At 39.5% G+C, this 16,749-nt stretch overlaps 1 protein-coding gene across 6 annotated transcripts in view; it reads left to right on the plus strand.

Annotated features, from left to right (window-relative positions):
• Window positions 1-16,749, plus strand: part of LOC129638894 (fibrous sheath-interacting protein 2-like) — a 73,532-nt gene that overhangs the window by 43,483 nt on the left and 13,300 nt on the right. For 3 of the 6 annotated variants that reach the window (XR_008708083.1, XM_055563621.1, XM_055563624.1), the window contains exons 14-15: window positions 1,782-1,818; window positions 6,512-6,545. Coding sequence is in view for 5 of the 6 variants with exons in the window: in XM_055563621.1 (XP_055419596.1) it covers window positions 1,782-1,818; window positions 6,512-6,545 (71 nt within the window). In the remaining variant the exon portion in view is untranslated. Of the gene's footprint in view, window positions 1-1,781; window positions 1,819-6,511; window positions 6,546-9,397; window positions 10,563-16,749 lie in introns of those variants that run through there. The other 3 variants (XM_055563623.1, XM_055563620.1, XM_055563622.1) reach the window with 3 other exon arrangements.

The following is a 16,749-nucleotide window of genomic DNA, read 5'->3' on the forward strand; positions in this document are numbered from 1 at the left end:
TCAAAATACATGTTATATTTATTGGGAGAACAATAGCTATTCACCCTGACTATGAACTGACTTTTAATTGGTAACATTACTTTTTATTATTCAAAGTATTCTGTTTGTCTAAGACTGTTTAGTCATGTATATGCATGACTGATGGCCTTCCTCAATGGCTCAGAGGTAAAGAATCAGCCTGCAATGCAGGGGACACAGGTTCAGTCCTTGAATTGGGAAGACCCCCTGGAGAAGGGCATGGCAACCCACTCCAGTATTCTTGCCTGGAGAATCCCATGGACAGAGGAGCCTGGTGGGCTACAGTCCATAGGGTTGCACAGAGTTGGACATGACTGAAGCGACTTAGCACGCACACACGTGCATAACTGACATACACCATCCCAGTATTCCTATGGACATATTCTACATGAAGACTTGCTTTAGTATCATTATCCAGAAATAGTTACTAAAATCCACTTGCGAACTTTGCTAGACGGCATACAAAGCATGTTAGTATTTAAGTGGGAAGAGATTAATGACAGGAAGACTAATGAATGAACATTGAGCCAACAGGTATATTAAAGAATTAATTGAACAAGTAAATGTTCTTGAGTGCTTACTATATGCCAGGCACTGTAAACTAGTACAATACAGCATAGTAAGTCCTATAACAGAGGGATGTATAGGGCGCTTCAGGAGCTTGACAGAGAACGCCTGTCTATCTGGGCAGATATAAAGGAAGGCTCTCTGAAGGAGGTGACACAAGCTGAATGAGTCCTAAAGGATGGAAAGTTTTAAAAAGGGACCTGAGTTACAAGGGAAATAGTGAAGGCAGAGGAACTGTGTGTTGTTCAGTACTTCTGGAGCAGAGAATATATGTAGAATGGTGACCACAGATGAGGCTGATGAGGTAGGCAGTCACCCCAAATCTTAAGGTACTTGATGCCTGTCTGGTAGTCCCTGGAGGATTTAAAAAGAGTGTTGACAGCAGGAAATGAAAGACCTATTAAGGGACTTCCCTGGAGGTCCAGTGGGTAAGACTCCGAGCTCCTAATGCAGGAGGTCCAGGTTCAATCCCTGATCAAGGAAGGAGATCCCACATGCTGTAACATAGTAAAAAAGTAAAAAAAAAAAAAAAAAAAAAAAAACATGTAAAAAAGTCCCATATGCCACAATGAAGATGGAAGATCCTGAGGCTGCAACTAAGACCCAGCACAGCCAAATAAATAAATAAAAGTTTTTTTTTTTTTTTTTTTTTAAAAAGACCTATTCAGTTCAGTTCAGTTCAGTCGCTCAGTCGTGTTCAACTCTTTGCGACCCCATGAATTGCAGCACGCCAGGCCTCCCTGTCCACCACCAACTCCCGGAGTTCACTCAGACTCACGTCCATCGAGTCAGTGATGCCATCCAGCCATCTCATCCTCTGTCGTCCCCTTCTCCTCCTGCCCCCAATCCCTCCCAGCATCAGAGTCTTTTCCAATGAGTCAACTCTTCACATGAGGTGGCCAAAGTACTGGAATTTCAGCTTTAGCATCATTCCTTCCAAAGAAATCCCAGGGCTGATCTCCTTCAGGATGGTCTGGTTGGATCTCCTTGCAGTCCAAGGGACTCTCAAGAGTCTTCTCCAACACCACAGTTCAAAACCATCAATTCTTTGGCACTCAGCTTTCTTCACAGTCCAACTGTCACATCCATACATGACCACTGGAAAAACCACAGCCTTAATTACAATTTTATAAGTAGCCTGTGAAGGATACCAACAAATAGTGATTTTCTTTTTCTCTCTAAAAATTCATCTGCAGCTCCCGGAGTCTCCTTCATTCACGACTCACCCATTAGGTAAGTATCTAAGAAAGCTAATAAAGGAATGTGTTATTTTAAATTAATATTTAAATAATTACACAAGAGTGCTGCTTGAATCCTCTACTCTTGTAGTTTTACTTGTCTGTAGTAAAAGTCTCACCTTTTGCAACCTCTCAGGACTAAGCTAAAATTGTAAAGTAGGCAAAGTTAATCATTCATGCTCTTCCAGTTCCTCTTCTGATCTCACTTTAGTCCTGGGCTCTCCTCATAGGCAATACTTTGACTCCCCTTTCACGTAGCATTACTCCTTCTAGGATCTAGATCTGTTCTTTTCCCCCGTCCCCACTCAAAAATGCATTACTTGTACCATTTGAGGTTATTGGTTTTCAAATGATGATAAATTAGTTTACCGTATAGTATTAATGACGTAATCTGTTACTCCCTAAGGATATTTGCATTTTCATCCAAAGTAAGTCAATCTCTCATGATCTAAAATAAAGGCCAGTGGAGAAGTTTTCTTTTGGCCTGGGGCCTTTCAGCTCTCAAACATTGATGGCCACCCATTCTGCTGATGTCCTGTTCCCCTCAAACTTGAATAATAATTCATGCATATAAAATACCTCCTGATGGAACGTACATACCTATCATCTTTTATAAACCCTCAACAAACCAAATTAGGTTCAGCATAATTTTTATAAATCCCAAACTTTGATGAATTGGTTAGGTAAAGGGAAGTAGTGTATGATGGTAAATGGTGTTGATGTTCAGACCAGGCTTCTTAGAAAAGGATTTTGAGGTAGGAGTAATTGCAGTCAGTTTCATTTACAGAGGGCTCATGGGGTACAAGGATGCTGAAGGAAAGAAACTGACTAGCTCAGTATCAAGGTAGTTTCAAGAAATAAAGGTGAGAGAATGTGTGCATTATAGAGTGTTAATTCCTGCCTGCCTCTTCTTCCTGTCCCCACTATCATCCTAGACTACAGAACTACAGAATCACTTCAGTCTTTTCAACAGCAAATGTTCTGGATAGCCCTTTATTATAAAAATCAGCTAAGATGAAGAGCTATGCACATGACCCAGAGCTGCTATCTCATTCCTCACAAATACACAAGTTAAGACACCTTTATCTGAGCCTAGGACAATTCCAAGCCAGAACACAATGGAGAAGGCAATGGCACCCCACTCCAGTACTCTTGCCTGGCAAATCCCATGGACAGAGGAGCCTGGTAGGCTGCAGTCCATGGGGTCTCGAAGAGTCGGACATGACTGAGCGACTTCACTTTCACTTTTCACTTTCATGCATTGGAGAAGGAAATGGCAACCCACTCCAGTATTCTTGCCTGGAGAATCCCAGGGATGGGGGAGCCTGGTGGGCTGCCGTCTGTGGGGTCGCACAGAGTCGGACACGACTGAGGCAACTTAGCAGCAGCAGCAGCAGGACAATTCCAAGCCAGAACACAAGAAAACACAGCTAGAATACCATCTGGTATGGCTCTGCCCATTGCACCCATGCCACACCTCTTTACCTTACAGGAAAGAACACAGGTTCAAGGCCTCTGGCTTAGTCCTCTTGATCTGTTGCAGCTCCTTGCTCCCTGAGACTCAAGTGTGGGTGCATTATGTCTATTCCATCACATACCTCATCTCTCTTCTCTTCCTCCACCTCCTTAGTTCTCTGTTTTTTCTAATGCTAACATAAAGACATACACAGTAAACTTCAGTTCAGTTCAGTTCAGTCGCTCAGTCGTGTCTGACTCTTTGCGACCCCATGAATTGCAGCACGCCAGGCCTCCCTGTCCACCACCAACTCCCGGAGTCCACCCAACCCATGTCCATCGAGTCGTTGATGCCATCTAACCATCTCAGCCTCTGTCATCCCCTTCTCCTCCTGCCCTCAATCTTTCCCAACATCAGGGGCTTTTCAAATGAGTCAGCTCCTCGCATCAGGTGGCCAAAGTACTGGAGTTTCAGCTTCAACATCAGTCCTTCCAATGAACACCCAGGACTGATCTCCTTTAGGACGGACTGGTTGGATCTCCTTGCAGCCCAAGGGACTCTCAAGAGTCTTCTCCAACGCCACAGTTCAAAAGCATCAATTCTTCGGCACTCAGCTTTCTTTATAGTCCAACTCTCACATCCATACATGACCACTGGAAAAACCATAGCCTTGACTAGACGGGCCTTTTTTGGCAAAGTAATATCTCTGCTTTTGAATATGCTGTCTAGGTTGGTCATTACTTTCCCTCCAAGGAGCAAGTGTCTTTTAATTTCATGGCTGCAGCCACCATCTGCAGTCATTTTGGAGCCCCCAAAAATAAAGTCTGCCATTGTTTCCACTGTTTTCCCCATCTATTTGCCATGAAGTGATGGGACTGGATGCCATGATCTTAGTTTTCTGAATGTTGAGGTTTAACCCAATTTTTTCACTCTCCTCTTTCACTTTCATCAAGAGGCTCTTTAGTTCTTCTTCACTTTCTGCCATAAGGGTGGTGTCGTCTGCATATCTGAGGTTATTGATATTTCTCCCGGCAATCTTGATTCCATCTTGTGCTTCATCCAGCCCAGCATTTTGCATGATGTACTCTGAATATAAGTTAAATAAGCAGGGTGACAATATACAGCCTTGATATATTCCTCTTCCTATTTGGAACCAGTCTGCTGTTCCATGTCCAGGTCTAACTGTTGCTTCCTGACCTGCATACAGGTTTCTCAAGAGGCAGTCAGGTGAGCTTAATAAAATAGAATTAGGAACCAAAAAAATCAGGACAAGAGGATGCCAATGTGATAAGATAGTGATGGGGGGTAAACAGTAGTAATAATTCAACAGATTTGGTGATAGAATGGACCACACGTATGTATGATCAGGAGGTATCAGGCATCATCCCAAGCTAGGGGCCTGAGGTACCAATAGAGGCTCACCAATTACAATTAGATTAAAACTTAGATATTCAGAAGGATTAGGCAGACGGACTAAAATGTAGTCTTGTTACATTAATCTTCAAGGGGTGGTTGGCCAGTTATTTTCTGGACTAAAGTAAGGTTGTATGGCGGAAAAGGTTAGGAACAGAAAGGTTATGTTTATAGTTTTATAACATGGAAAATTAAACTGTGAAAAACTGGGCCTTATGTTTGGGGCTTCTAAACTAAGTGTCATTAATATCACTGCCCTCTTTAAGAAGTAGAGTTGGCAGTACAAACGAACCTAAACCTTTGACACTTTAGTAGTATCAACCTATCAGGGAAAAACACTGAAGACTAGAGAAAAGTAGATGTAATATCATGGCACTCCTAGAATTGTGGTGGAACTTTCCCACATAACAGTGAGTTTATTTGCATGTTTCTGCTCAATTGACTCCAATGAGAAACTGATAATTCGCGGCAAACTGCAGATTTGTATCCAATATTACAACTAGTTGCTAGTGGTCTTATATAAGGTTTTTTAAATCTATATGGTTAGTTTTGTTCTTAGGTCTTTGCTGTTTCCTTTTATCTTAAAGTATGCCTTTGGGACAGAAAGTCTGGAGACAGGTAGAAACATACATAGGACTCCACTTGCTGCCTATGGTATGAGGTTAGGGAGAGCAGGAAAAAAAGAATCTGGGTGCGTTAGATTGCAGAGGATCTACAAAGAGGAAATTGTGCTGGAGATGGCCTGAGAAACTGGGTCTCAGAAAAATTAGTGAAGCCAAAGGATAGGAACTATGTCACTGATGGTGAGCATTCATGTTCTAGGTTCCATATTGCAAAAAGGTATTAATCCTAGGATGGGCTATTGCTGCCTAACCCTAGCTGAGACCTTTTCCTACTAGTGTTAAAGTTGTCATTTCACAGTCTGACTGTATGTCTCAATATTGGATTGTTAGGCCTTGGTAGAAAAAAGTAAATTTGATAACATAAGGGCAGGCCAAGTAAAAATGAAAATAGAGCACCATGTTTCCTTTAAGAGGGTCAAGAGGTTATGGCAAGGGGTCCATGGAGGCAGTAAAATATGAAAGTAAATCAGACTTAGGCTTTGTTTTTTTTTTAACTTTGTGTTATCCTATAATCTACATGATTTTGTTGTTCTCTTGCTACAATTTAATAAAATATAATTTTGGTTCCATGTAGTAGATCAGAATAAATAATCCTGATTAGAGCATAGAAGAGAATATTGTGATACCTAGAAAGGGGCTCCATCTAATTTGGCTTTGCATGTCATCCGAAACCCATTATTTTAATGTCCTTGTCAGTAATCATACATAGATCTTCTACTGCAGGGTGAGGAGAGGAGATTAGGAATTTTGAGGGGGTGAGTAGAAAGTGAATTATCAGAAAGCTCTGATCAAGCAGGTCAAGTGGAAAGAACTAGCCCATCCCTTGTCTTTCCAACCCCATGCTCTTCTCAACTCACTACAGAACAAACATGGCTAAGGTGGGTCAAGAGTGGCAACATCAAGTGTTAGTTTATACAGCACCTATTATTCTACTGTTTATGCCGCAATTATTCTGCGTAATAATTCTTCTGGGTAATAGAGCATGTCCTATGCCCAGGGGCCAATATCTAAATAAGAGGATAAATGGGGAGATTAGATAAAAAAATAAAGCTTATTCTTCTTTGTGAATTGCTGGGGAGAAAACAAAACTCCCAAGCACAAAACAGGTAATCTGATTCAATGATTAGGAATTTGGAGGAAAGTTACATAAATGATTAACCATGAGTAATAAAATCAATCTCTTTTTACTTTTTCAGACAAGACTACCATCCAAATCGCTGTCAAGAGAAAGTATGTATGATGAAATTCACTATAGAGCAATTAAGGATATTTTCTGATATGTTATTAGAGAAAAATCTGTGAATCAGACTACCAGCAAAATCATCTATTGATTTTAGTCCGTTTTCCTCTTTGCCTTTTTCTCTTCCTTGACTTTCACTCTCTGTTAATCTTGAATTTTGCCAAGGTCCGAAATTATTGTTCAAAGAGTTATTGCTATGCGGGGTACAAAGTTACTGTTACCGCCATTTTGCCCCGGGTCCTCAGGAGGGTAGATTGGGGGAGCTTTGGGAGGTTTAATCATCACAAAGAAAACATCCAATACCACACACTCACTCCATAATGGGAAGGCATTACAGGAAATGCCTTTGCAGACCCTTGCAGATCTGGCTGAAGGGCTGAGCACCCTGCCCCTCAGGTAAGTGAACCAAGATGCCTAGATCTATCTTGTAATTCTCCTGGGAGTAAGAAGAATCTTAGGATGGCTACTCCATCAGAAGAAGGGGGTCTCAAGAGAGCTGCAACTTGGACCAGGTGAAGAGCATAAGGTAAGTCTGATAAGCCCCAACTTTGGGGCTAGAAGAAACATGAACTAGAAAGGGGTTCAGGGGAGTAGCACATTCACATACTTTTTCACACGTACGTGAGAGTTTCATAGACCGTCCAACAAACACAAAGGCTGAGACATACTGGCACCAGGAAGATATTTCTTGGTTTACTAGTATAGTGAAAATGAGCTAAAAATCAGATTCTACTTATCACATTTCACTTCATTAAAAACTTGACAAATGTCCCAATTTTATATGTCAAAGTTGGACATGCTTCTCAGCTACCCTAAGAGTAATAATGTAGATCTACTTACTGTACATTATCTCTGGTAACAAGAAAATAATATGTATTGAAATGCTTAGCTCATATGTATTGGAACAGATTTCAATCAATTTAGACCAAGAAGGTGAGTAGCTTATTTATTAATGTTTAAATGTGATTCTTAGAAGTGTCTGATTTAGGTCATGTTTATGTAAAACAAGTGTTTTTCAACCGTATGCTGTCATTTCAAATTATTAATATGTTCTTCAAACTCAGTAGCCATTTTCTGGTCTGCACGGTAGGTGAAAAAAAGTGCTTTACAAGAACTAGATAGTAGTAATGTTTGCATAACACTGTGAATGTGCTTAATGCTGCTCAACTGTACAATTTAAAACGGTCAATTTTATGTTATGTGCATTTTATCACAATAAAACATACATTAAGAGATTTGGGAAGGATTCTAATAACACGACTTTTCCTGGAGGTGTCCTCCAAACCTTCTCTAACTGGTCAGGAGAGAATATGCTACATTCAGCAAGGTGTTAACTTTTCTCTGAATGTTGGCCTAACCTTGAACAATCTGAGGCTAACTTCAGAGATAATTGTGAATTAACAACCACATGATAGGGAATCCGGTGCCCAAATGCCAGGATATCAAACAATGCACAGCTAAAATGCCAGGCATCCAGCCTTTGCTGCCACTGGCTTGTAGCCACAGCGTTGAGAAACAGTTCCTGTGGAAGGTACACATGCTTGGTCTGGCTGTCTTGAGGATAGTAACAACTTTAAAAAGAATGCTATTTTATTATAGGCAAAAGGATTTTTATGACCCCCAAATATATCTGCAATAAGTAAACGTACACAAACAGTTATAGAGTCTGGCAGGTGCACTTGTCATCTGCCCCTGGTCCCCTGTCTAAGCTGTAACAATAAACACAATTAAACATGAGGAAATGGCTGTTCAAGTCCAGGCCCTGGGTTTCTACTTCAGCACTTACTGAAAGAGACCCCAGCTTCCCTCAAGTGCTCCACCTTCTGGCTGTTTGAGCCAAGTTCGGGCTCAGCCTTTTTTCCTTCTGAAATTAATGTATTTGTTTCTTGAGCTGACCTCTGCCTCCCAATCTAAGACAGTTTGCACTGATAATCTTTTATTGGACCTAAGCCTGTTCATTTCCCTTAAATCATCAGTGCTAATTGTTGCCCATTGATTAAACTTAAACAAGTAGCTGTGGTGATTTGCATATGCAAATCAACACAGTCAATTGACCGAGAAAGGCAGCAACAGACCAGCCAGGGAGCCCACAGGCTGACCTCTCCACAGTGAGGCTTTATTTTTCACCCTCATCTCCTAGCTAAACAGATGCCTAAAAGGAGACTCTGTCCACAAAGGCACATACATGTTTGAACTGCAGATTTGTTTCATGAAATAGTTTGTTAGAGGCAATCTGGTTTTTTTAGGTATCGCTTGGATCATAACATAGTCTTACCTCTTGCTAGAGAATTTGTTTTCTATGAGCTTGGCTATCTTTTCTAACCAAGAAGCCATTTACCCTCAGTAATAAACTATTATATAGTTCCAAGGGATTTTTTTGTTTTTTTTTTTTTTCTGCTTTATTTTTCAATGGGTGTACTACTTTATTAACATTTAAATTTCACCAACAGTGAGCTCAAGTATATGCTAGGCATACGTTCAGATTTTTGAAATAAAGATAAAATGGACAGACAGCTTTAAGGGTGCTACACTGCACAATAAATATTCAACAATTAGGCAATCTAGGGGATGATACAAGTATACATTTAGGAGCACAAGTATAGCGTCCAAGAGATTTTGAATCAAAGGAAATCTCATTCAAAAAATAGATCACAGCCATAGAGAATAAACCAACTTGAAATTAATCTGGTGTTCTAAATAGATTTCCTATGTTCTCCTTATACACCATGGCTGGATTCTAACTATGCATTGTTTGATATAAGGAATTAAAAGTTAGTTGCTGTCCCTAAAACGAGTAATTTATCCATGATTTCCCTTCTATCCCCACTCACCTCCCTTCCAGGTAACTTCTGAAGAACTGAACAGTAGAATTCAAAATGTCATGACCTGGGTCGTGGCTGCAGTGACCAGTGTATTATACCCAGCCATCACAAAATATGAAGAAAGATTGCAAAATATTACATGCCCAATGCCTGATAACTCCACCCTCTCTTCTGATAGTGCGAGTTGCTGCAGCTCATGCTGTGAGACATTTCTGTATGAAACAAGTAAGATGGTTCAGGCGGAGCCCTGTACAGAGGCAGCTGACAGGTCAATAGAGCAGCCAGTGGCCCCATCAAAATCATCTCTTGCCCGTAAAGAAAGAACAGATGTAGAAACAACATATCACAGGAAAGAACACTTGGAAGACAAACCTAAAGCCCCCAAACCTGAATATAATGAGATATCTGAATCCGCCAACCTTAAAACCTGTAAATCCGATAGTCACCTTGTTGTACGGATTGAAACAGGCACTAGGAAATGTAAAGATGAAACAGATAGCCTAGAATGCCCACTGTCTTCAGATGAAAAAGCAAAAGCTATCAATGAGATGCAGGAGTTAAATAATGTTTATGTTAACTTTAAACATCATCTAAAAGAGGAAGCTGAGTTGATTTTAAGAAACGTTTTTCAGGAAATGGTGTCTGAACTAACCCAGACCATCCCCACCCTTTCCTCTGTTACGACCGAACCTTTGCCTGCCCAAACTGACACTGACAAAGGAGACTTGCTCTCCAATGTTGATATTTCCTCAGCAGCTGCTGAAATTATGGAAAATGTGCTTGGGAAGTTACAGTCTGCAGTTAAGAAAACATGTACTGAGGAATTTTCACCAGGAAATGTATCAGTTCACTTTAAATCAGATTAAGTCAGTGGAGAACATTTTATTTCTCCAAAAGAAAAAACTTCAGAAGTTTCACTGCCTTATGCTTTGGAGAACATGAATGATGTTGCAGAGGACATGGTTCGTGTGATTTTAGAAAAGCTGACGGTCCTTGCATCTGCTAAGCAAAGTGAATTGGCTCATCTTAAAATCACTACTGACCCAGCTTATCAGCAACACAGAGAAGACCCAACGTATACGTTCCTTCAAAGAGCCAGCAAACGGAAATCCAGTGCTAAGACCGATGCTCCCAGTTTGATTGCAAAGAAGAAATACAAAATTTAGTCTCAACTATTTGTTCCAAGTCCTCTCTGGTTGGTTATATAAAGGAAGCAGTCAGCACTATACTAGGTTATATACAAGTTGGACTTCATAACGAAAGGCTAGTTGCAACTGAAGAAACAGTGATCATCCTACAGCTACTTGATGCTCTCTTGGCTCAGCTGCATCAGAAACCAGTGAAAACAGATGTCCGAAAGAGCAGACACTCCAGAATAAGCAGTCCCTCTGGCACTGAAGAAAGGAACAGACTCACCAGGACTGGAGTAGCTAGTGCTCCTAGGTATGGGAGCCTGTTTCCACCTGTTAATGTTCCTGGTGTGGCCCTTTATTCTGAAGACAAAAATGAAGAAAGAGACAGAATTGTAGAAAATGTATTGATTTCATCTGTCAAAGACGAAAAAGCAAAATTACAAGAACAGGTTCCTGACTACTGGTTAACTGGAGAAAACAATGATTTTAAACGCAGAAGAAATATGAACTTACCTACAAAGCCTGCTTATGGACGCAAAGGAGCATTTCACGATCAGGGATTAAATACTGACTTTCCAGCTTTTAATAAGGACCCTTTAAAGGACAAGCCAAGTTGGAATAAAGACATCTTGCTTTTCAGTCAAGATGAAACATATCAAATACAAAAAGCCTCAGAAGATATATAATTAGGAGTATTTTAGCAAAGATGCTCAAAGATCTATCTTCTGGGCCATCTGATCGCTCAGATTATGAAGATGGTAGAGAGGCTTCACTTCTTACCTCAAGAGAACCACAGGATCCATCACATCAAGAATGGATGGACCAGATGTCCTCTGTGTCAGAAATCCATACGGTATCTCAAGATACTGTAGATGCTATATTAAAAATACTTCACGTAACTTCTTGTCATATTATCGAACATTCTTCATCAGTACATCAAACTCCTCTAGATAATGCTGATGTACCAAACAAAGAGTTATTACAAATATGGTTTGACAGTAAAAGGAAGATGAAAATTTTATCTGCACTTAGCGTGGACCCTACAAAACTTTCCTGGGTAGAATCTGGAACAAGTGGCTCAACATCAGAATCTGTAGATAACCTTAATGATAAAACCATTAGCACAATTTTTAAGAAGTTGAACTCATTTATTTGTCCAAAATTACAAACCTGCTTCAAACCAGAAAGCCATGCTGCCCATTCAAAGCCTGCTCCTGACAAGAAATCTTCATTTCGATCTCACCTTAGTACTTTCACAACTAAAGTGGTAAAAATTGTTTTGGGTGCTATCCAGAAAGAACTACGACACAATAAGAAAAATCTAAATGTTAGGAAGAATAGCCCTCCCAAGAACTTTAGAGATACAGGATTTTTTGCTGACGCCGAAAATGAATTAGACTCTGTTGTCACAAAGCTAAATAATGACATTATGACAAGTTCATTAGCTACTTGCATTTGTGAGGTGTTAAGTGGAAACACAGATAAAAGTAATATTTTACTCCCTTCAGATAAGCTAAGGTCTAAAATCTCACATGGGACTGATGGCATTGATCAACAAAAACTTTTGCCTTCTCATTGCCCTCGCATGCAGAAGGAAGTTCACCAATGTACTAGATTTCAAGTGTTAGGTAGAATTGGAGATGCCTTGTATGGTATGTTATGCAAGCTCACTGGAGACCACCCACATGCTCCCCTATCTGATGAGCAAAATACAGAGGGGATCAATAAGAATTTGAGAACAACCAGTACACTGCAGTCCAGTATTAAGCTCATTTCTCGTACAATTCTAGAAGGTATTGTTTGAAAACTATGTGGTGTTGAGACAGATGGCATTTTCAAAAATTCAGAATTTAAAGCTATCTCAGAGCGTATTGACACTGACAGCCTGTCATTTGCTTTGCTTCTTGAGGAAATGAGCAGATGCTATGACATAATCTCAAGCATAGCATCCAATGTGACCTGGCCAGGTAGCCAAGAGATAACTAACAAGGGGAAAACTACAGGTAGCCAAGAGATAACTAACAAGGGGAAAACTACTGCCCCCAAAATAGGAACCAGAAAAGAAAAGCATCTGAATAAACTGAAAACCTTGGCCTCGGACATCTTTGAAATGGTTTTTGCTAAGTTGGAAGGGTTTGCCAATAGAAATTTGGAAAATCTTGGTGCTATAATCTGTGGATATAAAAAGAACAAGACATACTGTGAAAGTGAAAATACCAACATTTGTGGTAACACACATGAAAAACGATTGCAGTCGACTTTATACAGGCATGCAAAGAAAGTGTCAAGTACTATTTTGAAAGCTCTTCAAACTGAATTAAACATGAACTTGCCAGATTTGGAAACATGTATAAGTAAGCCACTACAAGAGAAACAAATACTTAAGAGTTTAGTCAATTTCATTTTAGATGCAGTGTCTCCAGATATGTTTAACGAACCTGAACCAGAAGAGAGAGGCATTGAAAATTACAGATATAGGCCAATCTATGGAAATTTTCTTCCTGGAGGAGCTGACCCAGATTCATATCTAGAAGATCCTGCAGATACAGAGAAAGAAAGTGCTGTGGAGGAAAGACCAGCAGAAGATGAAACTAAATCCGATTCTCTTAAGCAACAGGAACTAGAAAAAAACACTAAAAACTTTTGAAGTGGAACTCAAAGAGCCAAAAAAGTCCCCAGTTGTGCCCATTGTAAGAAATACTTTGAATGAAATTTTTCACAATGATTTAATTGGTCAGTTAAAGGTGTTTACTCTTCCCCAGTCCCATATATGTGACATTCCTCATGCTGAAGATGAACCATTTGCTCAAACATCTGTTCAGTCCCTGGAGAAAACAGTGGGCCCTTTAGTATCTGAAGCAGATGTAACCATTGTTGCAGATGGTGTCGTTAGAACCATATTTCAAAAACTTTATTCTGCTGCCATGACAGATAGAAATGAAAGTGAAAATAGGTATAATAATACTATCACCTTTCCAGCAGATAATCTCTTTTCCTAAACCTACCCATGGAGGAAAGTCCCCTGTTTATTCTACCATACTGGATAGAAATCCACGCACATTTCAGTCCACTTTCAATATTGGTAAACTGACCAAAATAAATGTAGTTGAAGATATTATACAGTCAATATTAACAAATTTAGAAGCATTTGCTACTTCCACAGTAAAGGCTCTCTTTTGTCCTCACATCATTTTCACAGTTCCTGTGGCTTTACCTTCACAGCAGGATGAGATTGCTTTACAACAACCATGGTTATCCACCAAAGATTCATATTCTGAAGACCAATTTTCTTGTTGCTCAGTGGATCACAGTAAATCCGGAAAGACCGCCTCGATATGTCAACTGAGTGCCTCTAAATTAAATATGTATGCAACAGAAGTGGCTAGACAAATTTTACAAGGAATCAAACATAAATTAGATCAAGACATAAGAAGTCCATTCTTAACTCAGAGTGTTGTGGCCTTTGAAAGTATTCCAAGTCAGGTTGTTAGCACAGTGCTAGATACTGTGTCTACTAAAGGCAAATATGAAAAAAATGTATTTGACAGAGAGACTGATCCAGTTGCACCAGAAGATATTATTGAAAAGCTATTCAATAAAAGTGATTATCGTAAAAGAACTTCAATTTCAAGTACTAGATACCATTGAAGGTATCTTAATTGATATCTGTGAGGAAACAATAGATGAGAATAATCTCCCACTTGCTGTATCCACTCTTAAATGTAATGTAAGTGGGAGACATTTAGAAACAAACTCTGAAAGGGACCCTAGGTATACAAATAAGGCTATTCTTACACTTTTAGTTCCTAAGGAGCGCGTTGCTATGATTTCCAATGATATGGTGGATATTGTTCTTTAAAATCTCACTTCTGCTATCATGGTTCGCATCAGTGCAAATGATTCCATTTCTCCAAGATTGTCTACAGCATTTTCTGATGCATTTTCCAAAGCAGAGCATCAACAATCTCCCATTAAAGACTCAGTGAATGGAAGGGCAGAGCGTCAACAACCTCTTGTTACAGACTAAGTGAATGAAAGGGCAAAGCGTAAGCAACCTCCTGTTATAGATTCAGTGAATGAAAGGAAAAGGGAGAGATTTCCTCTTGCAAGAAAGGTAAGAGATATTCAGCTGAAATCAGCTCTTTCTGATGATAATCAGACAACTGTACTTAAGAAACAAGATGCTAAGAAACCTACTCCTGATCCATGTAAGGAAAATGCTTACTGTTACTTTATTACTAAAACTATTTTGAATAGATTAAAATCTTTTGCCACAGAAAGAATAGATTTGCTACTTATTCTTGATCCTGAGACTAGAGAAAAACCGGATGTTGGCTCAGAATTTACAAATTGGAAACAAAATGACAGTGTGTTTCTTGAATCAAACCAAACGCCATTAGATGTGACTGTCCCGAAAATATCAACAGCTGGAACCATTGTCCATCAAGAAGTCACAAATTACACATTAGCTAATTACAGAGAAAACCATAGACCTGCAATTCATATATCACAAGCTAGTCTTAAGGAATATGCTGACCTCATCGCCAGTACCATTTTGACGCTTATAAAAAATGACAAAGACCTAGAAATCCAAAAGATGTATACATATCAAACAATACTTCATTTCAAGAAAACATCATTGCAAGTGAAACTGTCAACAACATCTTAAAGAGTTTATGTAATAAAGTATCTTTGAAGGCAAGTGGCTTTTACTCAAAGCAGGACCCTGATCTTTTTACCCAACTAGCTGTACAAAATGAAATAGTGCCAGGTCAAAGAAAAATGGAAGACAACACCAAACTGTCTCTCTTTTCAAAATAGTCAGGTGAAAACCAAAAAACACAAGAAGTGGAAAACCAGAGAAGGACATTGGAAGAAATATTTAGAAATGGAGAATCTGGACAGGAAAAAACAAATTCTTTGTTAAGTGTAGTTAAGGAAATTTTAAAGAAGGCATATCAAAGGGTATTGGAAAACACAGAACATTGTTCTCCATTCAATGAACTCCCCCACTTTACATCTGATTCTAAAATTAAAACATCAGCATGAAAAAAAGCCTTACAGTCACATATAAGCAGTGTTGTAAATGACACAGTTGAAAGTGCTTACACAAAACTGTTCTCAGTAATTATGACCTCGTTATATGAAAACAGTGAGACCAGAGGAGAAATGGAAGCCTCTGGCAGTGATGGATTACTGATGAATCCATCATGCTTTAGAGAACTGAAACAAGCAGAAAAAAGCAGTGTTCCCCCTAAACCTGTGATACCACAAGTTTATCCTTACACAGGCATTGGAAGTGTCAGTTCATTGGAAAACACCTTATTGCAATTTTCTCCATTGCGACTGGGTAAACACTTGGTTCAAAAGGTTCTCAAAAAGATCACAGATTTTGCTTTGCTGAATCTAGAAGAGAATTCGTCCCCTAAAGGTCAATCTGATGAAATTCTGAGGCCATGTAATTCTAAAGCTAGCCCCAAGGGCAGCCCTAGGGCAAGTGTTAAGACAAATTTTAAAACAAAATCAAAAGTTAACTCTTTGTCTAAATTTGGAACAAAACCACAGCTCAGACCTAGTGGAGCTAAAGCCCAAAGCAAAACCAAGTTAGGTCCTAGAGAAAAGACCCTAAAAGGTAGCTGGTCCAAGACTTCCATTGGGCTCCCACACCTACTGTCAATAGGGGAGGCCAAAAGTCCCTCACTGAGAGCAAAACTCCCCACTGCAGAGCTAAAAATGTATGCCAGGGATATACTACGTAATATTCTGCAAACAACTGTGAATGAATTTGAAGAGGTGAGGCAAAACAGAGCAGTGGCAAATGTAAACACTTTACTTTCTGATCAAATTGAGAGAGAGCAAGTGGAATAGTGAGTGCAGTTTTGCAAGGACTACATGCTATGAAGAATAATTTGGCCAATCCAATAAAAGGCTCACATTCAGATGATCTCAAACTTCCACGGGGGGTATTTTAGTACAACCTCTGCTGCAAATCCAGAAGCCCATTTCTCCTTGGAGAATGTTTCTTCACAACTAGACAAACTCTTTCCCAAAGAAGATCTTTTTAAACAAATGTTTGACAAATGGCAAACAGAATCAAGCAACATGGATAACGAAAAATATAAGCTACCAATGATAGCCGAGGCTGTTTTGAATGAAATTTCAACAAAAGCAAAAGAATTAAAACTCCATTTCACTTTTAGGTTTGTCACTTCTTGAGCCATGTGAAAGCAGTCACCATC

Source organism: Bubalus kerabau, chromosome X, assembly GCF_029407905.1.
Source record: "Bubalus kerabau isolate K-KA32 ecotype Philippines breed swamp buffalo chromosome X, PCC_UOA_SB_1v2, whole genome shotgun sequence".
In the NCBI taxonomy this organism is placed as follows: Eukaryota; Metazoa; Chordata; class Mammalia; order Artiodactyla; family Bovidae; genus Bubalus; species Bubalus kerabau.